The sequence below is a fragment of the Haliotis cracherodii genome, unplaced genomic scaffold (genome assembly GCF_022045235.1).
Source record: "Haliotis cracherodii isolate W230 unplaced genomic scaffold, xgHalCrac1.p SCAF_9, whole genome shotgun sequence".
Classification (NCBI taxonomy): Eukaryota; Metazoa; Mollusca; class Gastropoda; order Lepetellida; family Haliotidae; genus Haliotis; species Haliotis cracherodii.
The window spans coordinates 35,489,335-35,509,689 of NW_027266343.1; the positions used below are offsets into that span (position 1 = coordinate 35,489,335).

The window sequence follows — 20,355 nt, forward strand, 5'->3', positions numbered from 1 at the left end:
CAGAGGCACATTTCGAACAAAGTCACTTGCCAAAGGAAACACATGTGGTACATGTGCTTCGGTGTGGGGCAGGACCGAAGCCCTAGAAACTCTCAGGAGTCAAGCTGCTGAACGTCGTCACCCATCCATCTACTCTCCGAGACCGACGTTGCTTAACCCGATTAGTGATCTGTGCACTGTGCACAGGACCATGTAGCACCTCACAAGCAGCTCAAGTTGTATACTCCCCATGGAGCAGAGAATGAAAATCAAATGTACACTGATTCATTGAACAGGGTAATAATAACGTAGCCCTTTGAGCATGCCCATGTGGTGTGGAAATATAGTGCTATATTGGGTGTCAGGCTCTGTGATTTTGTTGTTTGATCATTGTTCCCATCAGACAGTGGATCATGTGGTCCAGACTTGATTCTTTACGGGTCGATATGCTATAATTAAGTGAAATGAAATGGGGTATATTGTCACTTTCATGATTATTGTGTGAGTGTGTGTGTGTCTCTCTCTGTTGGTACTAGTTCGGACAAGTGCTGGTTTTATGGTGCTAGTCAAATGATATATCCCACTCAGACCAATATACTGACCCTGAGCCGACCATTCCTGGCTTTATTCCCTTACCAGGCAGGGTATCGACAAGTACCATCTCTTAAATCTTTTGATATGACGCAGTCTGGGATCAAACCGATGACCTTCCGCTGTCCGTGCAGGCACTCTATCCACTAAACCACAGAGGCATTCTACATATCCACAAGTGTTTCATTTTATCATTTCCCAAACACCGGTCAATTCTTATGGTCTAATATTCTTGTATTGGTGAAACAAATTTTTTATTAAATGTTTTTCTTTTAGGCGAAGCCGTGATATTGCTGGAATATTGCTAAAAGCAGCGTAAAACCCTACTCACTCAATCTTTAAGGTGAACGATCAACTTGCCTTTGCATGTATTTGTGATGCATTTGTGATGATTTCTTATGATTATGGTCAGGTATTGTTGCTTTACCAACACTTCCAAAAATCACTTAACTTCATATAAGACTATTCCACCTATTCCACATATGTGTAAATATGACAGGTAACTAATCAAGCTAACAATGAGCCTGAGACCAATCAGGGGAAATTGGCCTTCTTTTTCTCAGTTTCTCTGGGAAGTCCAAAAACAAATCATATTTCTCCCCAGGTTAATTAATAAACATTTCAAATGAAATTCAGTTTTTAATCACGTGAAAACATCTGTTACAACATCTAAATTAAATATCACTTTTCTGTGTTCATTGTAAGACTCATACCACACCCTAATTTTATGATTCTTCATTGTTTCCTGCCTATGGATAGAAAGGACGTTTTTCAGGGAAGTACTTTTGCAAATTGGTCCTCTTCTGATAGGGTGCATACGGATCATCCACATAATGCCGTGGTCTGTGCCAGTAATCAGTGGTCATTTTGTCTAAAAGTCTACTTTGTTGTTTGTTGCAAAACAAATGTTGTCGTGAAAGATACCTCCTCGATGGGGACTTTTTCCATATTCTCTTATGTCTTCCTGACTGTGTTCGGATCCAGATACCCCAGTCTAATCTATAAAACCTATTTGTAACTGCTTTGATCGCCTTGGGTTTGCCTTTTCTCTTGCTGTAATATACTTTGTTTCTTTTTGCAACTAAAGTTGGACTTGGTGGCTGTAGTAGACATCTGAAACACAAACAAAGATCATCTTTAAATTAAATCAGATTATCTTTTAATTATTCAGTATTCACCTAATGAAGGGAGAAGTATGCAGTCTAACAATCTGAAGGTCGCAAATTCACATCTTGTATTTGTTGTGGTACTGATTCAGAACATGCTCTATTACAGGTGCCATAACATTGGACAAGGTTCTTGTTGACAAATTCTTCTAGCCTATTTGTTTTCTGCTTTCAGCAGAGTGTGTGCACAGAACCTTTGATGAAGAGAACCTTACCCAGCACTAAAATATAGTAACTAGGGTGTATTACAAAGCAGTGTTCACAGATGCCTGGGAGAGACAGTTGTTTGTTAGCATTCTCTTTATCTAGCCACCTTCAATTTGAGAGAAGACATCAAGTATAAACATATCTAATATTTACTTAACAGACAATCAGAATAGAAATATCAGACCAAACAATTATAGTGCTTTTAGTATCAATAAAATATTTTATTCATGCTTACTAACCGTGTATTCTGACTCTTAATCGTGGGTTCTGTGTTCATCTTTAGGATTCTGTTTGAGATGAGAGGGCTGGCGCTAAATGACCGACACTGTGACACCTTCAGACTGCCAGAGAACATCCGGCACAGTGCCGCAATGTTCCCTGAATCTTTTGGGACAACTGGTCGAGACTGAGACACCACGTTCCAGCCTAAGCGCCACATTACTGCAAAGACAAGAAATACAAATGAATAGATACTAGGAGAAATGTACATTTGGTTTATTATGTGGTTAGTATTATTTTGATGGTTTAGTAAGCTTTGATCTTACTGGTGGCACGATTCCTAACGGCAGCGGCCATCTTGTTATGCTGATCATTTATCCGAATCCAACCAAAGAAACGTAAGTTATACTTCTCACTCGAGAAGAAAATATATTTTAGATGCAATTTGCAGACCTTTGAAGAAGAACATTGAAATGGGTAATTATTAACTGAAACAGCTAATCTATATCTAAATTGGTAGCATTACATGGTAAGGATGTAATTATTAATAAACACATTTGTCCGGATTTTAAAACGTCCCCCGGATGAAAGTCCATCATGCAGGTGCGCGGAAGTACCGGCTTGGGACTTCCTGTGGAAGAACGTGTGGACCAAGTTTTCACCATTTCTAGTCAAAGAAATGTGGAAAGCATCGTCTGCTAGGATTTCGGTTAGATCACAAGTATGCATTCAGCTAAATCCATTGTCATTTCTCGCTGCTGCATCACTTGGTCTCTGTGTGTGATCCTATTTCGAAATGTCGGTTAGACCTACCGCCGACCTTGAGATTGACTTCACCTGTAACAAATGTTGTGTAGAATGTCACTATCAGCGTCTATTTTGTTCTCTTTTGTGTGATGACATTCACTAGTGTTGACATATAAATATGAATCGTCATCGATTTAAGAATGTCTTGAATAAGGATAATAAATTGCATAAACTCGAAGCTCACATTCCCACTTAGCCAGTCTGTGTCAAGAAGTTTTCACTTCACTTGGCTCTTAGCCTAATTGGTATCATTTTGAACAGGTTTCAGTGTTACCATATGGACAACTAGAACTCTTAGCTGAACTGACTAGACTGAACAGAATTTTTCTTGACTGGGGCTTTGTACTGGTCACAGACTGCTTGGGCCAGTTTATCATCAAGTCCAGATGCAACACTAGATTTCAAGGTGTCACTAGATTAAAGGGCGTTGATAATATCAACCACAGCTCTCTTGTATCATTAAAACTTGCCATAAGCTTTGAAAATAATTATCATCTAAGACCTTGTATATCTACAAATATTGCAAAGGTTTGTTTTCAGCAGAGACCATATAATATATGGTCTGTGTTTTCCGCAAATATTGTTTACAATTATGATATCATGTTAGAGAATCCAGATAAACCATATTTAAAGTTACATTGCTATGCTTGTCTACCATTAACAGACATACTAGTCCCATAATACTGTGTTAGGGAGCCGCCACTGTCTGAGACAGTGCTAACACATCATTATTTGGCCTTGTCATCACTCAGTATTACCGTAATTTTCATAAATCTCAAACAGATCATATCTGCCATGAATCAACAAAACGTCTGTTATGTTTACACAAAATTTATTATTTCCAGTGTGTCAAGTGTCGCAGGTTCTTCAGCAACACCAAGAACCAACAGACTAATGGCGGAGGAGCACAGCCCACTCCCCCACCCCCAACTCCTGCTGAATCGAGGAGGTGAATAGCTCAATACAGCCTCACAATCACCCTTTATACTTAGTGCTTTGTGCACTCTCATTCAAATCTGGTCTTTCATTCTGATACATAACCATTCTACGTGAAGGTCTTGTCAGGTGAACTTTCTAATCAGCCAATCAGCGTCAAGGCTGAATTCTCGTTACGAATGAGCAAAGCATTCAAACCAGCATATCTGATTTCTTTATCTTGAAAACAAACAAAACTGACAAGTTCCAAAGGCTGTATACATTCTGCCGTTTCTGACACCAGGAGTACCATTGAAGGAATATTTAAGTCCTGTGTGTGTTTTCATTTGTACACATCAAAATTTCCTAATCGAGGCGGGGGCACGGGTGGCCCAGTCGTCTAAGGCGCCGCGATTCGCTGTGCAGAGTTGCGTCCCTTGGGCACGCCAGAAACCTATGTTTGTGGGTTCGAATCCCGGTTCGCCCCAATTATGTTTCTAGGTTTGTCAGCACCATACCCGTGCTCGTGGGTTTCACCGAAGCGGTAAACATCTGAGACCTGCATCACTTCGGGCTTTCCTCCCACATTAAGCTGACATGCCGCGATATAACTGGAATAATGTTAAAAGCGGCGTTAAAACCAACTCACTCACTCACTCACCTAATCAAGGCTGTCAATAAAATTAAGCAGAATCGCTTGAGAAAGTTTACATCTGATTGGCTCCTGTTTCTTTAAAGCTATCATTTTGATTGGGTGATCAAAGTTTGCCCAGGGTTTATTTGGTGTAATTTTCTATGGAGGTGACCTGCAACATGGAGGTAGTGTATGGGGAATAGAAAATCTGATTTTAATGAAATTGTAGTTTGTGTATATTGAATATATCATTGTTAATTCAAATAAAGTAGCTTAATTCCTTGTTTCTTTTTATTTGTAATATCATATATTATTTTTACTCATGTTTGTTTGCGCTTGAAGACATATTTGAACTTTCCCTTTTTTTACAAGTGTTCAGTGATTATCTGCATAAGTTATAGTTTGCTTCCCTAAATTATTATTGGACATAGAGAATATTACACTGACCAAAATTGCATTGGTATGCCCCCTGCAAAAAGGTTGTATCCAAAACACTCCAACCTATTTACTTCAAGTTGGGTCAATATTTGCTTTTGAGATAGTTCCAGCACATAAATCTTACCAATGTAAATACTATAGGTGCAGACCCGTGAAAATCTGGGGAAGAATAGGTCTTCAGCAACCCATGAGGCGACTATGCTTGTCATAAGAGGCGACTAATAGGATCAGGTGGTCAGATTCTCTGACTTGGTTGATGCATGTTATTATATCCCAATTGCGGGGATTGATGCTCATGATGTCAATCACTGGATTGTCTGGTCCAGACTTGAATATTTACAGACCACAGTCATATAGCTGGAATATTGCTGGGCACGTTTTCAAACTGTGGGAGCAACCCCTCTAAGTTCTGTACACTGCATCAGCCTCAAGGACTCTAACACTATTATTGTGGCTCATCATTAAGTTTTACATGATCTGTTTCTTGTTTGTAGTGGGGGTGGAGTATTCTTCAAGCTCCTGGGTCTGACAACACTGACTACGGGGGGTGTGGTGGGATATGCTTGGTATGACCCAAGCTTCAAGAAAACCCTGGAGGATAACATCCCCTACTCCAAGGATGCATTCGGCTACATCTTTCCGTACCTTCCTGACCCAGCATCTTTCAAGACAGTGGAAGCCCCAGTGTAAGTGCACATATGTTAGATTATTTTATCAGATTTTAACAGTTTAAATACAAACAGGACTTACATTGGTTTCAAATAATACAATAATACTTTAATTGATTGTGCTTCTATGGTTGTTATACATATCATACATACGATGAGCATAGTAATCCTAGTTCTCAGACATGTCTAAATCCTTACCTTCATGGTACTCAAGGGGACTGAGTAAGAATATATACTACTCAAAAGAAGTTAAGGATCAACTGATTCTTTCATATTACAATAGTTAATCTCCCATGCCATGACAGATTAACTTTACCAATATGAAAGAATCGGGTGATCCTTAACTTCTATTGAGTAGTATATGTCCCCAGCAAGCTGTACTTGACTCGACGTGGGGATTCCGGGTAAGAATATTGTCTTCCTGCAGCCTATCCTTCATATAAGCATGATAAGAAAGAGATAGGTAAATGGATCGCGTGGTTAAGTGTGGTGACTTGGTTGATGTATGTCCTTGTATCCCAAGTCCATGGATCGATGCTCATGATGTTAATCACTGGATTGTTAGGTCCAGACTCTTTCCTTTGCAGACAATCATTGTATAGCTGGAATATTGCTTTAGCATTAACCAACAAACACACATACCCACATTGCCTCTACGGTAACCGATCAGAAGGCAGCTTTCTCGTGCTTGTTAAGGGCACTAGAGTCAAATGTCAACTTTGCTTCGAAATACATTTTGACAAATTCTCGATTAAAAATTTGAAAACTGAACAAAAGGAATGACTAATAGATTACCTAGATTGTATTGATTCAATTGTAAAGCCCCTAACAATAGTTCGGAATACACTGTGTTAAACATGTTCAATATTTCATTTTCAATATTAGAAAACACATTCTGTCGGTCACTTTCCTGATCTGGTAAGCGACACTCTGATTGGCCAGATGAGAGGCGTTCTGACGTGACCCGTAATGGGATGTCCTCAGAGCTTTGTTTAGCGGTAGCAAGAACTAAGATCTGATTTATAGGAGATTACTGCTCACACTTTTTCACGTGATAGAGTTCATTCATGAAAAACATAGCAATGTGAACGATGCCATTAAGCATGATCAAATGTCATCAGAAATTTGTTCTATTCGACTTGAAACGTTTAAGCAGGTGATATTGTTCTATTTATAACATTTCTGAAAATGTCTTTTATATGCAGTCCCAAGGCAGAAGTGAAGCCTCTAGAGTCAACAGTAACAAAGTCATCTCAGGTAAATCAGCAGTGGTTATGATAACACAGCCTTGGAAATGCAATGTTTTATGACAAGTCTAGTGGACTTGTGGAAATCTTATTTTACTGGTCCTCAGAGTTTGTAGCTAGTCCTGCTTGAAAAGACAAAAATACTTAATTTGTTTACAATTTTTGTCAGTTTTGTTCAGTTCCAAATGGTAGCAAAATTGAAGCATTAAAAACTGGTTCAGAATTATAGCCCTCATGTGCTACTAGTCAGTGAGGATTACCATCCTTGGATTTATACTTGTCCAAATTACAATTTGGTAGTCTTGGGCTAACTCCCAGTAGAAGCTTGTTGATGAATGACTAATCAAGCTAATATGTGTTACCATGGTTACTGTATCCCTAAGGGTCATTACTCATTCTGTCAACCAATTGTTTGTCTGGACAAGACATGACAGTTTTTTTTTGTCGGATTCCAAACTGAGTCTTTTGGCATGCAGATTGCGAAAAAATATGATATTGTTCCAAATTTGATCATTTCAATGTTCTTAATTTTGTAAATTCTGAGGAATTGGGAAAAGTTTCATATTAAGAATTTTTACTGTCATTTGCTGCAGACTTTGCGGGGCCCAATATCGGTGCAAGTCTTGATAAATCTCTGCATGATAACTTACATACCACTATCATATGGCTGTAATATTGTAAGACAACATTCACTTACTCCAACATTTTGTGAATGGATTTGAGGAAAACATTTTGGAGTTATTAGTCTGCCATTGAATATTATGAAGGCATTGTAAGTTTGTTGATTGTAAAAGATGACGCTCCAAGTTTATGTTATCACACTGATGTACAAAAAGATACTTCGTCTTTCACAGAAGCCAACTCCCACCCCTCAGGCAGCACCTAAACCTGCCCCGAAGAAAGAAGGTAAGAACTAAGTGTACCTTTTGAGTTTTGTTTTAAGTGTATTTCATGTGTGAGTGTTCAGAGAACTGGAGATGTATATTGGTTTGGACCCCACTCAAATGCTTGTGTTCCAAGACTATGACAAAGTGTTTGAAAACCTGAAAAGAATTCATGTCACCAATTTCCCAGCGCTTGCTGACACACACAGCAAATGGTATTGTGTGCAGCTTTGTATGTTTCTGTTATTTGGTCATTTTGCTGGTAAGCCTTGGAGTTGATGTATTTCATGGTGATATTCTCTTTCAAAAACACACACATTTATATGTTTTAAGACACACGTTTGTTTCATTGGTAGGCCTGAAACTGAAACACATTCACCAGCATGGTGTAACACATCTGGTGATTTGGTGGTAACTAGCTATGAATATATGAATTTACAAGTCCTTTACTCCCCCTGTCTGACTGCCTCCGTGGTGTAGTGGTGACACGCACACGCCACACCACACCACACCACACCACACCACACCACACCACACCACACCAACACTAACATTAACACACACTCACACTAACACACACACTCACACACTAACACTATTAGTGCAATGATATTGGACTTGACGTTAAACCCCATTTCACCTCACCTTATCCTTAACATATTCACGGCGACATTAAACCACATTTACTCTCACTTCCCATGGTCCACCATTGCAGAAAAAGTAGATCCAGCCGTAGAGAAGGAGCGACAGAGGAGGGAGACAGAGCGGCAGTTGAAAGAAAAAGAAGCAGACAATGCAGCCCAAAATGCTGGTAGGTTGACGCTGTTAGGTCTTGATAGAATATTGCAGTTGTTTGGATCAGGAAGGACAGACCACCACATAACTTGGCAAATGCCAATGACTAGTGGTTTTATCCGCTGGACTTGTCTTAAATATATTGAATTTCTAAGGCTGTTTATTGGTGTGTGTGTTTGTGTGTGTGTGTGTGGGGGGGGGGCAGATTGAGGTATGGATCCATTTAAGGTCATAACAAATTACGAAATGCATTATGAGTCACATCTCTACGAAGTGATATATTCATATTCGTGGTGATGGGGGATCATGGTGTTCACAAAACAATGAAGTATATATTCATATTCATGGTGATGGGGGATCATGGTGTTCACAAAACAATGAAGTATATATTCATATTCGTGGTGATGGGGGATCATGGTGTACACAAAACAATGAAGTATATATTCATATTCTGGTGATGGGGGATCGTGGTGTTCACAAAACAATGAAGTATATATTCATATTCATGGTGATGGGGGATCATGGTGTTCACAAAACAATGAAGTATATATTCATATTCATGGTGATGGGGGATCATGGTGTTCAGAAAACAATGAAGTATATATTCATATTCATGGTGATGGGGGATCATGGTGTTCACAAAACAATGAAGTATATATTCATATTCATGGTGATGGGGGATCATGGTGTTCACAAAACAATGAAGTATATATTCATATTCATGGTGATGGGGGATCATGGTGTTCACAAAACAATGAAGTATATATTCATATTCATGGTGATGGGGGATCATGGTGTTCACAAAACAATGAAGTATATATTCATATTCATGGTGATGGGGGATCATGGTGTTCACAAAACAATGAAGTATATATTCATATTCATGGTGATGGGGGATCATGGTGTTCACAAAACAATGAAGTATATATTCATATTCATGGTGATGGGGGATCATGGTGTTCACAAAACAATGAAGTATATATTCATATTCATGGTGATGGGGGATCATGGTGTTCACAAAACAATGAAGTATATATTCATATTCGTGGTGATGGGGGATCATGGTGTTTACAAAACAATGAAGTATATATTCATATTCGTGGTGATGGGGGATCATGGTGTTCACAAAACAATGAAGTATATATTCATATTCGTGGTGATGGGGGATCATGGTGTTCACAAAACAATGAAGTATATATTCATATTCGTGGTGATGGGGGATCATGGTGTTCACAAAACAATGAAGTATATATTCATATTCATGGTGATGGGGGATCATGGTGTACACAAGACAATGAAGTATATATTCATATTCATGGTGATGGGGGATCATGGTGTTCACAAAACAATGAAGTATTGACGATGCTCACTCTCACTCGTTCACTCACTCACTCACCTTGCAGCCCTGGAGGTGATCCTGGAGAACTTGGCAGAGGCGACCAATGAGCTGGTGAGGCAGGCGACTGATGCACAGAAGAGAGTTGTCGACACCACCAAGACTCACACACAGCTCCTCAGGAAGGCTATGGATGACACAAAGGAGGTAAGAGAAATCCACTGTGCAAGTCACTGTGCAGAGTTGCATCCCTTGGACATGCCAGAAGCCTGTGACCAAAGTTTGGTTATGTTTCAAGGTTTGTCAGCACCTCACCAGTGCACTATACCTGTGATTGTGGGTTTCACCATGGTGGTTAACATCTTAAACCTGCATCGCTTCAGGCTTTCCTGCCAGGCATGTGATATAAGAGGAATACTGTTCAAAGTGACCCATGAAGATTCTGGGGTAGAATAGGTGTTCAGCAACCCATGCTTGCCGTAAAAGGTGACTATGCTTGTCGTAAAAGGTGGTCAGGCTCGCTGACTTGGTTTGATGCATACCATCGATCCCAATTGCGTGGATCGATGCTCATGATATCAGTCACTGGATTGTCTGTTCAGAGTCGATTATATACAGACCGCCATCATATAGCTGGAATATTGCCGAGTGCAGCGTTAAACAACAAACAAACCAACCAACTGTTCAAAGTGGTAAACACAACTCTCACTCACTCTCTCACTCACTCACTCACTCACTCACTCACTCACTCACTCACTCATGGTTGAACCATGGCACTATTTCAGTGTTTGTTTGTGTTGTGACAGATCCTGCAGAAAGACAGTCAGTGGCAGGATGTATCAACAGCCTTTGAAAATCGGGAAGATGCTTTCAAGGAATCCAAGACAACTGTGAACTCAGCCAGGTAGAATTAGACAGCCTCCCATTAGTTTGTTTCATGTTCAACGTCTATGTTAAGAAAAGGAAACATTTCTTGATGTGTCTTTGTGAAACTCCTCTCTCTACTTACATAAAGCAACCCATTCTTATTGTAAAACCCGTGAAGATCCAGGGACAGAATAGGCCTCCAGCAACCCATGCTTGCCGTAAAAGGCGAAGCCATATACACAGACTGTATTGCAATATATTGCCATACACAATGACTGTTCTAAGGTGTACTACTGTAATGCGATAACAACAAAAAACGTAAGAGGCAACTAACAGGATCAGGTGGTCTGGCTCGCTGACTTGGTTGATGCATGTCATTGTATCCCAGTTGCGTAGATCGATGCTGTCTGAACTCGATTATTTACCGACTGCAGTGATATAGCTTGAATATTGCTGAGTGCAGTGTTAAACAACAAACAGACAATCAAAACAAACAAACCATCCCATTGAAGGAATTAAATGTTGAAATCTGTAAGGCCACTCTGTCTTCATTGGTACCAGAGCCCTTTGGAAATTATGTGATCATGCATTGTCAACCCAATGTCTGCCGTCTAGTTAAGACTTATACTACTCTAGGATGGAAGTTTGACCATAACACTTGAAAAACAGGCCCCTTATCGCATCAACAGGCAACTGGAATCTACTAGCAACTTTCATGAAACAGAACATGTATCATAAATGAGACATCAACTACTCTGGGTTAAATCATGGTTCCCAGAAGAAGCCATTGAAGGGTAAGGGATGTCAAGCGCACCCCTATAGTCTCTATTTGCACTGACACCTAAATGACAGTTAGCATTTGTCCGAGTTATTCTTTTCATAAGGGGGCACGGGTGGCCCAGTCGTCTATGGCGCCGCGATTCGCTGTGCAGAGTTGCGTCCCTTGGGCACGCCAGAAACCTATGATTGTGGGTTCGAATCCCGGTTCGCCCCGATTATGTTTCTAGGTTTGTCAGCACCATACCCGTGCTCGTGGGTTTCACCGAAGTGGTAAACGTCTGAGACCTGCATCACCTCGGTTTTTCCTTCCACATTAAGCTGACATGCTGAGATATGACTGGGATACTGTTAAAAGCGGCGTTAAACCCAACTCACTCACTCATTAGTCCGTGCATACAATACGTCCAATCTGGGGATCCTACATTTGTTTTAGTAGCAGAAACATGTTAGTCTGTCTTTAGCATCTGTACATAGAACAGTAACTGGTTTCCTCCAACAGACAAAACTTAGAGAAGTTGCGTGCAGCCATTGCTGATGGTAAACAGAACGTGGTGACAAAGAAGAACAAGGCCCTGATCTCAGCCCAGGAAACACTCAACAAGCACCTGGCAGAGCTGGGCCAGGCTTCTTCACAGGTGAGGAGAGCACCAAACATATGCTGTTACTCGGTGAAGGAAAGAATGCATATGGGATCATGGGTGGGATATATATGGGATCATGGCTGGGATTTTAAAAGATATATATGGGGTCATGACTGGGGTATATATGGGATCATAAATATGATATGCCTGGGATTATGACAGAAAAATATGGGATCATGGCTGGGATATACCTTGGATTATAATTGATATATATATATATATATATATATATATATATATATATATATATATATATATATATGGGATTATGAATGAGATAGATATGGGGTCATGACAGGGATATTTATGGGGTCATGACTGGGATATGTATTGGATCATGACTGGGACATACATGGGATCATGGCTGGCATATCCCTCAAATTATGGCTGGGATATACCTGGGATTATGACTGAGATATATATGGGACCATGACTGGGATTATTACTGAGATGTATATGGGATTATGACTGGGATGTATATGGGATCATGACTGGGATTATTACTGAGATGTATATGGGATTATGACTGGGATATATATGGGATCATGACTGGGATTATTACTGAGATGTATATGGGATTATGACTGGGATGTATATGGGATCATGACTGGGATATACCTGGGATTATGACTGAGATATATATGGGATCATGACTGGGATTATGACTGAGATATATAAGGGATCATGACTGGGATTATTACTAGGATGTATATACAACCATGGCTGGGATATATAAGGGATCATGGCTGGAATACATATGGGGTCATAACTGGGATATTTCTTGAATCACAACTGGAACTATGTATGGGATATCATCTGGGGTGTACATGGGATCAGGACTTGGATATATAGTGGGATTATGATTAGGATATATATGGGATTACGGGACAGATGTGGGACAAGACTGGGTTATACTTTGGACCATGACTGGGATATAATAATGGCCACAACATGAATAGCGAGTCGTCGTTAATGAAGATGATGTTGCCCTGAGTCTGCCTTTTTGTAGAAAGTGATGTGTGTGATTCAGGTTTCGAGGGCGGAGTCGGAGGCGAAGGTGATGTCGCGCTACAAGGACCTCGTGGACAAGGGGAGGAAGCAGTTCCAGAAGGAGCTTGAAAGCATCTTGCCTGATGTCAAGCTCGGGGACAAGAAAGGTGGGTAGAGAATCAGTGTCAGAGTGAACATTGTTTTACACAACATATTGTGAGTGTTGGGATCTAATTTTTTGGGGGCACGGATGGCCCAGTCGTCTAAGGCGCTGCAATTGGCTGTTGTTCGCCCTGATTATATTTCTAAGTTTGTCAGCACCATACCTATCCAAGCTTGTGGGTTTCACTAAGTGGTAAGCATAATAGACATGCATCACTTCAGGCTTTCTTCACACATCAAGCTGACACTACATGATATGACTGGAATACTATTCAAAGCTGCTTTAAACCCAACTCACTCACCCTCTAATGCCAGTTTTAATAGTACCTCAGTCATATAACGTGTCAGCTCAATGTAGGAGGAAAGCCCGAAGTGATGCAGGTCTTAAACATTTACAACTTATATGGAACTCACAAGCATAGAATGGACTAATGCTTAGTCTCTGAACAAGTCTGATCGTGATAGAAACAAACAACTCCATATAAATTGAAAAAGAGCCAAGAGATGGGACAACCTGTGGAAAATCTAGACTTGCTTCATTTAGGGTTATGGCATTACAGTAAGGGCCTGGTGGAAGGGAAAATAATATGGATCAGGGATTGTGAGAGAGACTGGTATGATGATGACAAACCTAGAAACGTATACAGATTCAAGCTCATGATCAAGGTGGGTGCTGCAACTCTAAAAGATCTTTGACCAAACTGTTTACCCATTCAGTTGGGGGGGGGGCACGGATGGCCCAGTCGTCTAAGGCGCTGCAATTGGCTGTGCAGAGTTGTATCCCTTGGGTACGCGAGAAATCTATGATTGGTTCGAATCCTTGTTCGCCCTGATTATATTTCTAAGTTTGTCAGCACCATACCTATCCAAGCTTGTGGGTTTCACTTAGTGGTAAGCATAAGAGACATGCATCACTTCAGGCTTTCCTCCCACATCAAGCTGACACTACATGATATGACTGGAATACTGTTCAAAGCTGCTTTAAAGCCAACTCACTCACCCTCTAATGCCAGTTTTAATAGTACCTTAGTCATATAACAACGTGTCAGCTCAATGTAGGAGGAAAGACGGAAGTGATGCAGGTCTTAAACATTTACCACTTTTGTGGAACTCACAAGCATAGAATGGACTAATGCTTAGTCTCTGAACAAGTCTGATTGTGATAGAAACAAACAACTCCATATTAATTAAAAAAAGACCCAAGGGATTGGACAACCTGTGGAAAATCTAGTCTTGCTTCATTTAGGGTTATGGCATTACAGTAAGGGCCTTGTGGAAGGGAAAATAATATGGATCAGGGACTGTGAGAGAGACTGGTATGATGATGACAAACCTAGAAACGTATTCAGATTCAAGCTCATGATCAAGGTGGGTGCTGCAACTCTAAAAGATCTTTGACCAAACTGTTTACCCATTCTGTTGCGGGGGGCACGGGTGGCCCAGTCGTCCAAGGCGCCGCGATTCGCTGTTTGTCGGCACCATACCCGTGCTCGTGGGTTTCACTGAAGTGGTAAACGTCTGAGACCTGCATCACTTCGGGCTCTCCTCTCACATTAAGCTGACACGCTGTGATATAACTGGAATAATGTTAAAAGCGGCGTTAAACCCAACTCACTCATTCTGTTGCCTGCTTCAGGTAAGAAGCTGACAGAGGAGGAGCTGAATTCCCTGATCGCCCATGCCCACCGCCGTATAGAACAGCTGCAGAAACAGCTGGCCGAGCAGCTTGCACTGGAGTCTCAGCACATTGACAAGGCTCTGGAGCAGCAGGTGAAGGAGGACGAGAAGCTGGCTGCAATGCGTGTCAAGATGGAGGCGGAGAAGATGCAGGGAGACTTCGGTGTAGAAAAGGAGAAATGGGTAAACACAGCAGGGCATTTCTGTACTGATAGTTGGTAATGCTTCGGGTGACCCCTGAAGGTCTTGGTTAGAATAGGTCATGCTTGCCGAAAGAGGCGATAATGCTTGTTGTATGATGCGATCAACCGGATCGGGTGGTCTTGGTTGATGCATGTTGATGCATGTTGATGCATGTCATCGAAACCCAGTTGCGTGGATTAATGCTCATGATAATTGTACAAGTGACATTGTTCATTGAAATATGCCAATGTTAGCCCAGCAGTTGATGGATGGGTACCCAGTAGGATGAGATGGTCATGTGACTGTTACCATCTAGCACCTCACAGGCAGCATGGGTTGGATTCTCCCCAGGGAGAATGAAAATCAAGTGTGCACTGATCCATTGACCAGGGTAACAATAGTGTAGCTTTTTGAGCAAGCCCTCTGTGGCATGGAAATATAGCCCAGTATTTTATTATTACTATTATTATTATTATTATTATTATTATTATTATTATTTATCGGGTGTCAGGCACGGTGATTTGGTTGATGGATTGTCATCGTAACCCCACAATGTAGATCATTGCTCACAATATCAATCGCTGTCATATAGTTAGAATATTTCTGAGTACTGAGTTAAACAACACACTTGAACATGCACGCACACGCACATGCACACGCACACACACACGCACATACACACGCACACACAGAGTTAGGACAAGCTAAGTGTGACTCAATTTTCCCAGGATATGCTTCATAGAAAGGAAGTGCAAATGGTTTTCTGAGTTGTAGAGGATCATGCGAAGTTTATCAGTGAATCAGCATCCCAGTGCTTAGAATATTGACAAAGGGTGGCACTTATTAAGACCATAAACAGAAGTCCAGAAGTAATAAACAAACTTAGCTTAAACATCATTGCAACTTAGTTGCGAGGCAGTTATGTATCCCTTCCATGCTTCTGTTTTCTGTATAAAAATATGTCTGCAGCGGTAGAAACAAACATTTTTAAAACCCTTAAATGGCAAATTTCTACTAGTCCTTATGACACCTCAACTATTGGGCACTTTGGCAAGGACTACAAGACTAGTGCCAATTTCTAATGTTGGTCTGTAATGATTACAAGAAATATGGACTGGCATGTAAAACATTTCAGTCTGAGTAGGGGAAGCTTACAAAGATTACTCACACTATACAGATTAGTAAAGAAGTTTGAGGTGTGTGGGGCGGTTACTTAACATGGCAAATACGGTATTGGAAATCATTTACTGCTGCATGAGTTTGGGTTACCCTCCAACAATAATGTGACCACCGTTGTTTCAAGTGGCGTTGTACCTTCTTTGATAGGCATTTAGAAGTTGGAGTACTAAGTAAGGATAAGAATTTATGGATGAACAACTTCTTTATTACAATTAAGAGCGACGTTTCGGTGTAGGTTCTAACACCGTTATCAGGCGTTGTACCTGTGAAGATCCAGGGTAGAATAGATCTTCAGCAACCCATGCTTGTCGTAAAAGGCGACTATGCTTGTTGTGAAAGGCGACTAACGGGATCGGGTGATCAGGGCTCACTGACTTGGTTGCTGCATGTCATCGATCCCAATTGCGTGGATCGATGCTCATGATATTAATCACTGGATTGTCTGGTCCAGACTCGATTATTTACAGACCACCGTCATATAGCTGGAATATTGCTGAGTGCGGCATTAAACAACAAACAAACCAACCAATCAATCAAGTGGCGTTGATCTACTCACCTCATGTTGAATCTGTGCAGGCATCTGAGGCTCGTGTGGAGTTTGAGCAGGAACTTCGTCATCAGTTAGCCAGGCAAGCTGCCGCCCACAGCGACCACCTCAAGGATGTGTTGAATGTACAGCATGAAGAGTTAGACCAACAGTTTGAGCGAGAGATGCACACTCGCATCCTGGAGGAGCGACAGACCTTCCAGACCGAGGTGGCAGGATGGATTGCACGCCTCAAGGGCATCGAGACTGCTGTTGATGGTGGGTTGTGTGTGTAGTGGAGATGGTGGGATCTGTGTGTAGTGGAGATGGTGGGATCTGTGTGTAGTGGAGATGGTGGGATCTGTGTGTAGTGGAGATGGTGGGATCTGTGTGTAGTGGAGATGGTGGGTTGTGTGTGTAGTGGAGATGGTGGGTGGAGATGGTGGGTTCTGTGTGTAGTGGAGATGTTGGGATCTGTGTGTAGTGGAGAGGGTGGGATCTGTGTGTAGTGGAGATGGTGGGTTCTGTGTGTAGTGGAGAGGGTGGGATCTGTGTGTAGTGGAGATGGTGGGTTCTGTGTGTAGTGGAGATGGTGGGTTCTGTGTGTAGTGGAGATGGTGGGTGGAGATGGTGGGATCTGTGTGTAGTGGAGATGGTGGGATCTGTGTGTAGTGGAGATGGAGGGTTCTGTGTGTAGTGGAGATGGTGGGATCTGTGTGTAGTGGAGATGGTGGGATGTGTGTGTAGTGGAGATGGTGGGTTCTGTGTTTAGTGGAGGGATGTGTGTGTAGTGGAGATGGTGGGTTCTGTGTTTAGTGGAGGGATGTGTGTGTAGTGGAGATGGTGGGTTCTGTGTTTAGTGGAGATGGTGGGTTGTGTGTGTAGTGGAGATGGTGGGTTGTGTGTGTAGTGGAGATGGTGGGATCTGTGTGTTGTGGAGATGGTGGGTTCTGTGTGTAGTGGAGATGGTGGGTTCTGTGTGTAGTGGAGATGGTGGGATCTGTGTGTAGTGGAGATGGTGGGATCTGTGTGTAGTGAAGATGGTGGGTTCTGTGTGTAGTGGAGATGGTGGGATCTGTGTGTAGTGGAGATGGTGGGTTCTGTGTGTAGTGGAGATGGTGGGTTGTGTGTGTAGTGGAGATGGTGGGATCTGTGTGTAGCGAAGATGGTGGGATCTGTGTGTTGTGGAGATGGTGGGTTCTGTGTGTAGTGGAGATGGTGGGTTCTGTGTGTAGTGGAGATGGTGGGATCTGTGTGTAGTGGAGATGGTGGGATCTGTGTGTAGTGAAGATGGTGGGTTCTGTGTGTAGTGGAGATGGTGGGTTCTGTGTGTAGTGGAGATGGTGGGATCTGTGTGTAGTGGAGATGGTGGGATCTGTGTGTAGTGAAGATGGTGGGTTCTGTGTGTAGTGGAGATGGTGGGATCTGTGTGTAGTGGAGATGGTGGGATCTGTGTGTAGCGGAGATGGTGGGATCTGTGTGTTGTGGAGATGGTGGGTTGTGTATGTAGTGGAGATGGTGGGTTCTGTGTGTAGTGGAGATGGTGGGATATGTGTGTAGTGGAGATGGTGGGTTGTGTGTGTAGTGGAGATGGTGGGTTCTGTGTGTAGTGGAGATGGTGGGTTCTGTGTGTAGTGGAGATGGTGGGATCTGTGTGTAGTGGAGATGGTGGGTTGTGTGTGTAGTGGAGATGGTGGGATCTGTGTGTAGCGGAGATGGTGGGATCTGTGTGTAGTGGAGATGGTGGGTTGTGTGTGTAGTGGAGATGGTGGGTTCTGTGTGTAGTGGAGATGGTGGGATCTGTGTGTAGTGGAGATGGTGGGTTCTGTGTGTAGTGGAGATGGTGGGATGTGTGTGTAGTGGAGATGGTTGGATCTGTGTGTAGTGGAGATGGATTGGATGCCTTGAGACTGTTGTTGATGGTGTTGGGTGGGAGAGAATCAGTGTCAGAGCTAACATTGTTTTACACAGCATATGGGGAGTTTGTTGGGTGGGTAGTGAATCAGTGACTTGTGTGTTGTGACTTGTAAAATATTAATGTTGTTTATTGTTTCAATATTGAAGTATGCTAGAGAGAACATTAAAGGTTTATGATTGTTCATAGACTGATCATCAATTCATGAAAAATGGTCAATATTGCAAGTTTTATCCGATTGCCAGCACATTATGTAGATTGAATTTATGTCATGGATTTCATGAAATAAATTTTTTTCTTCAGGTCGAGCGGAGGCAGAGAAAATTGCCCGAAATGCGCAGGAGCTATGGTTGGCCTGCATTGCTCTCAATGGGGCAATCCGCCTCGGTCGAGAAGAGGGGGTAGAATGGGAAGACAAAATAAAACCATTAGCCAATGAGATTGTAACAATTTCAGATGCTTCAGGCCAGCATCCGTTCGTAGAAACAATCATTCGTACAATTCCCGAGGAGGCCCTGAAACGAGGCGTGTGGACAGAGGAGAGTTTGAAGGAAAGATTCCCTAAGGTGAAGCGGATCTGCAAGAGAGTTGCAATGGTCGATGAAACTGGAGGAACCTTGTTTAAATATTTCCTATCTTACATTCAGTCCTTCTTCATATTTGACTCTGTTTTTGCCAAGTCACTTGATGATGAAATTGACTTGGATAAATTTGACACATTTGCCATTCTGGCACATGCTGAATTCTGGCTGGAGAAAGGAGACATCGACCAGGCCATTCGCTTTCTGAATCAGCTTCAAGGGGCTCCGAGAAGGGTGGCATCTGATTGGATAAAAGAGGCCAAGTTGATGGCGGAGACGAGACAAGCAGCGTATGCTTTGATGGCTTTTGCATCAGCTAGTGGACTAGGGACATTGTTTTAACTATAGAATCATGATTAGATTGAAGTCAGGACCAACATTTGTATTTTTGAATGAGTGCTATCGCTATCAGGAGGATATCGATGTAAATACTCCAGAAAGTAGGCACCATTTGGTAGTGCTTCATCTTCTTGTAAATTATAAAATGATTCTGATCTTTTTTGTTAGCGGACTTGGGTGTGGAATGAAACAGATACGACACATGGTACAGGTTTTGATAAGTTACGTTGTTATTGGTGCTGAATGTAGTAAAAGTTCAAAGTAAAATTTGTTAAATGCTTTCACTGCCATGGTACCATGGTAATATTTGCTCCTCTTTACAGATGTCATGGAGAATTAAGCCATAATTGCCTTTGTGAGAGTGTAATTGTAACATTAAATTATGCAAGAAATGTGTGATGATCTTACTGATAGAACTGTCAGGTGTGAGTTTAAGTGCTGAATTCTTGTACAAACTGAAGTTAAATGTGATATATCCTCCAGGGATGTTTGTGAATAAATCCCAAGTTACTCCCAGTCGAGTCATCTATTGTTGTTACAACTGTTACAGGCCAACGCCTACAGACAATAACACACGTCGAGAAATTCACACTAGCCTAAGACATTGTGCTGAGGACAAGTACAAATCC

At 41.7% G+C, this 20,355-nt stretch overlaps 2 protein-coding genes across 2 annotated transcripts; one reads left to right on the forward strand and one right to left on the reverse strand.

The window, feature by feature from the left end:
- Nucleotides 1-1,252: 1,252 nt before the first annotated feature.
- LOC139452896 (large ribosomal subunit protein bL35m-like) lies at nucleotides 1,253-2,536 on the reverse strand. Its single transcript, XM_071234531.1, has 3 exons — nucleotides 2,489-2,536; nucleotides 2,183-2,384; nucleotides 1,253-1,683 (listed from the first exon to the last, which is right to left on the reverse strand). Exons 1-3 carry the CDS (start codon nucleotides 2,517-2,519, stop codon nucleotides 1,320-1,322), a joined length of 597 nt encoding a protein of 198 aa, XP_071090632.1. The 5' UTR covers nucleotides 2,520-2,536; the 3' UTR covers nucleotides 1,253-1,319.
- Nucleotides 2,537-2,757: 221 nt separating this feature from the next.
- Nucleotides 2,758-20,240, forward strand: LOC139452539 (MICOS complex subunit MIC60-1-like). The gene is made up of 13 exons (XM_071234054.1): nucleotides 2,758-2,883; nucleotides 3,815-3,918; nucleotides 5,451-5,642; nucleotides 6,830-6,881; nucleotides 7,726-7,777; nucleotides 8,471-8,566; nucleotides 9,954-10,093; nucleotides 10,693-10,790; nucleotides 12,033-12,168; nucleotides 13,205-13,331; nucleotides 14,963-15,186; nucleotides 16,942-17,170; nucleotides 19,110-20,240. Exons 1-13 carry the CDS (start codon nucleotides 2,842-2,844, stop codon nucleotides 19,727-19,729), a joined length of 2,112 nt encoding a protein of 703 aa, XP_071090155.1. The 5' UTR covers nucleotides 2,758-2,841; the 3' UTR covers nucleotides 19,730-20,240.
- The last annotated feature ends 115 nt before the right edge of the window (nucleotides 20,241-20,355 follow it).

Bases quoted from the DNA above. Each gene is read 5' to 3' on its own strand.
- LOC139452539 (XM_071234054.1), top strand. From the start codon at position 2,842: ATGTGGAAAGCATCGTCTGCTAGGATTTCGGTTAGATCACAA. The intron at 2,884-3,814 runs GTATGCATTCAG...TATTATTTCCAG, and splicing joins GGATTTCGGTTAGATCACAA to TGTGTCAAGTGTCGCAGGTT. The intron at 8,567-9,953 runs GTAGGTTGACGC...CTCACCTTGCAG, and splicing joins CAATGCAGCCCAAAATGCTG to CCCTGGAGGTGATCCTGGAG.
- LOC139452896 (XM_071234531.1), bottom strand. From the start codon at position 2,519: ATGGCCGCTGCCGTTAGGAATCGTGCCACCA. The intron at 2,385-2,488 runs GTAAGATCAAAG...TTGTCTTTGCAG, and splicing joins CGTTAGGAATCGTGCCACCA to TAATGTGGCGCTTAGGCTGG. The intron at 1,684-2,182 runs GTTAGTAAGCAT...TTTGTGTTTCAG, and splicing joins ATTAAGAGTCAGAATACACG to ATGTCTACTACAGCCACCAA.